The 4,150-nt window shown below is 34.3% G+C and overlaps 1 protein-coding gene across 2 annotated transcripts in view; it reads right to left on the bottom strand.

Annotated features, from left to right (window-relative positions):
• Window positions 1-863, bottom strand: part of LOC115243657 — a 13,269-nt gene extending 12,406 nt beyond the window's left edge. For both annotated transcript variants that reach the window (XM_029820799.1, XM_029820798.1), the window contains exon 1: window positions 544-863. In XM_029820799.1, coding sequence (XP_029676659.1) covers window positions 544-592 — 49 coding nt within the window. In that variant the 5' untranslated portion in view covers window positions 593-863. The remainder of the gene's footprint in view (window positions 1-543) is intronic.
• Between the last annotated feature and the right edge of the window lie 3,287 nt (window positions 864-4,150).

Here is a 4,150-nt window from a genome sequence, read left to right as displayed (position 1 = left end):
CCCTTAAAGTTAAAAAGTTAAATAAGGAAGTCCTGCAGCAATATCGAACAAGAGGATATCTTTATTTGTGATTTTTATCAATAGAATACATCTTTATATTGTATTTTAATTAAAATAAATCTAGATTTTGTAATTATACGGTGTTTTGCATATTTTCAAATGGGTATCCGGTTTGACCCTACCAGTAGGACAAAACTGGGTACTTTGACTTCTCTACAAAATCTTGTTATTATTGGTAAACAAAAATTTTTTTTTCAGCAATTAGCCTTATTTTCTCATAGTTTAAGGTTCAGTAAAGACTACTAACGGTCGGCAAAATTTTTTTTACTCTTAGATTTTTTGTAGGAAGACAAATCCAAAAAAGTATCCGATTTTACCCTACTTCCCCCTATATCTGATTACATGTATTATTTCGCAGAAAACATAACGTAGCGCGGCTACGAAAGTAAAGCTTTTCTTTTGTTGAATATTTTGTATTGTATACACGTCACTCCCCTTCGCCCTTTCGATTAGCTTCTATCAAATGATTTCATATTCTCTTACCCGTAACGTGCAGACAAATCAGCAAGAATATTCCTGCAAGGCGCAACATTTCGACGTTGTTCTTAGACGTGGACTTGAAAGCGCGTCAGCCGCTCGGTGATCGGTTATATCGCGTGCTGCGAAAGACTAGAATCGAACTGACTCAATGACGAGCAAGAATCGAGAATACCGAAGATTCAAAGATTCGAACAGCCACAGACAACAACCAGTCGAGTACGCGATCCCGCCCAATGCGAGCTTGGACGCAAGAAGCGACTGCCACCGGACCCTATAAAGATAAAACGCAAAAAAATATCACACTACCAACTGCGATTGCCAATCGTGACTGCGGACTCTAATCAGTCAATCACATTTGCCAATGTCTGCCGCCAACTGATCACATGAAGCTAATTCTAGGGAATATAGTATCAATATTAGCGAAAAGAAAATATTTCTTTCAATATGTGCAAAATTTGAAAAAGCGAAAGAAAATTGCTGCTTTATAATTATTGTTTTTGATAGAAGAGATCCAGCGATACAAGAAGCAAAGATTGTGGATAAAGTCATGATAGCGCGGAGGCAAGAACAAGGAGTACATCACAACCTTTTTGTTGAATTAAGCCTTGAAGATCCAAAAAAATTTCGCAGATATTTCGAAATTAAAAAGTTAAGTATTTTCAAGTATTATTTAGAAAAGTAGACGTGATATAAAGTTCTTTTTTTTATTTGGAACAGATGTCTGAGAATGAACACTGCCACCATTGAGAAGCTTTTTAAAATTGCATCTTTAATTATAAAATAAAATACTCATCTTAGAAAAAGTATTCCGCCAGCAGAGAGATTATGGCCTAGTTTATACCGATATACTTTACCACGTACTAAATACTATATTGGTCGATCATAGCCATTCCTTTAAAAAATGAAATGGCTGTGAGTGGTCAGTATAGTATTTAATACGTATTAAAGTATATCGGTGTAAACTAGGCCTATCTCTCACTTTGAGATATCTTGCCACAAATATTCATTCTCACCACAGAGATTTATCACTCCTCTTAACGTGAATGGTTATACAAGAATGTCACATAGAAATGCTGAAAGCTTTTTTAAGTTGGTGTTTTTTTTAGGTGAAATTCAGGAAAGTTTATCTATGTCTTTTTGATTGTCGAGGAAATCGACATACTAATGTAGCTATTAATTTGCGAATGGTGTGCCTATTTCAATGGTATTGGTGCAGTACCATGGCAAGACAAAATGATAAAATAAAATAAATATGTGTGATTGCTTTATCAACTTAACTAGCATAATTGTCAATGTAGTAATAATATTAATAATTCAATTAATATTCTGTTATATGATCTATAGAAATAAATAAAGAGTTTTCTAAATCAATTACGTTTATTTTATAGAAATTGGTGTAGAAGAAATCACACACACATATAGATAAAATTACAATTACAAAATAAACAACTATTACAACTACTACAAAATATGGATATGTAAATTGCTTTTTTTTATACAAATGCAGTTTTTAATACAAATAAAATTTTTGGGTAAAGCAGTACAAAAATGAAACAAAACACTGGATATTATCCAACTCTAAAACAACTCATATTTTATGTATAAACATATATTTTCATATCATTAGGTTTGGCTTCCGGATTGGAGCCGCATTGTTCTTGATTTAGAATCCGACGTTTTGAAAGTCAAACCTTGTGATATAAAATACAGAAAAGCTTCAAATATCACATATACTTTCAACTTCTCTTAAGTTTGAATACTGTACATATTTATCTTTTTGAAAGATTCTAACAATCTCGTGACTCTAATAAATAAATAAAACATACATAAAATATTAAATCAAATAAAAGAAATAAGGCAAAAAAAATTTCTATTTAATTTGTCAAATTATGATAAAAAATATCATTAGGGAATACTAGCAAGAATTTTCATTATTTCTAATTCAATTTTCCTCCATTGCTTTGCATCCATAACTCTTAAACGAGCTGTAATATAAACGCCAAAATGGTCATGTGCATCCATTTGGTCATTGGGATAATTTGATAACACAGGTCTGCATAATTTTGCGGTCTGGAAAAAACAGATAGTTTCCTATAGTTTTTTGTGTGTTGAATCCAAATTTGCAAGGCAAAATGGCCTACCACGTCAGGTTTTTGAGAAAAATAAGATTGAAACACCCAAAAAACGCGTTTTTTACCATTTTTAAGAATTCGTAGCAGACGAACCCGATGTGCAAGAGACTTCAGACAGGGCTTAAATAAAAGCTTGAACATGGTACTCTAATATAAAAATATCGAATCTTTTACCGCAAGTACCATCGAACCTCAGGCGCGCTTTGTTTTTAGGTGTAGTCGCACTGTGTCAAGTAGAACGATTGCCCCATGCAGTCCGACTCCATCCAAATTTGAGTGTTAACCATCTAAGTTGAGTGTATTTTTCCATAAGGGATGCGCGAGGAAGAAAAACATGTCCCCTTTATCCCACTTATCTTAACATACAGTAAGATAGATAAAGTTCTGGGGCGATGTATGGCTTCATGTAGAAGTCGCGGATTGACAATCGTCAGATCCCAGATTCGAATCCGTTCGAACCCCATCCCCTATATGCCTCTTAAGAGAAGGGACGTTACGAGTACGCAAGTACGCTTCAGCGTAGGGCGCAAAATTGAAATTATATAAGGGCGGCAAAAATGTGTGAAATGTCTACAAACATGTAAAAGTTTCCCGCTCGATGTACTATAACCGCCCTACCTGACTGATGAATACCGCCCGCTTGTAGAAGCTTAACTGGATATAAAACATAGGGGTCCTATTAATGATAAATCGAGAAGTAAAAAAAAAGCTAAACTATAATCCTATGCTGGGTACTAGGGTGCGCGAACGAATTGCAGCGTAGGGGCGCCTAAGGCTCTCGTAACGCCCCCGCTTAAAAGATTGAAAAAAGATTAAGATATTCAGAATAAGTATGAGAATATACATATGCGCAAAAGATTATTAGAATTTTTAGATTCCTACTAAAATAATATGGTAAATATGAGTTTAATGGATAATATATATTATATGTGTGTGTATAAAAGAAATAGGATGGCCTAATGGTCGACTCGAAGGCGCATGCGACGGTTTTATATCTTAAGAAAAAAACAGGTAAAGATCTATCTATATTTAATATATCTATGATATACTTATAATCACTAAACTCTATTATACGTATTGGAACGCGCCTTCCTATATAAGTCTGATATAAACGTGCAGGATGACAAAGAGGGCACTGTGTGATCTTTGTCTCTTTTCTTCTTAGATTTTTGCACTGGTGTATGTATATATAATCGACACCATTATCACCATAGACTTTTGACGGTGATTCTACCACTAAAAAAGAAGACCTACAACAGAAGGAGACAAAAGATCACGCAATGTTCTCTTTGTCATCCATCTTGAGTAGCACGGCGCTTTCCATATGTATAGAGTTCAGTGTTTGTAATTGGGTATAATGTTTCGAATTGCCTGACAAACACACCGAGTTGTTGGTACTCTTTCTTACCATAGATCCTCCCCCATCATAGAATAAACACCATCTATATATATTTTATATGCTATGACAACTTCCAACA

This window comes from Formica exsecta, unplaced genomic scaffold (assembly GCF_003651465.1).
Source record: "Formica exsecta isolate Colony F162 unplaced genomic scaffold, ASM365146v1 scaffold72, whole genome shotgun sequence".
NCBI classification, from domain to species: Eukaryota; Metazoa; Arthropoda; class Insecta; order Hymenoptera; family Formicidae; genus Formica; species Formica exsecta.
This window is presented reverse-complemented; position numbering and strand designations above follow the sequence as displayed.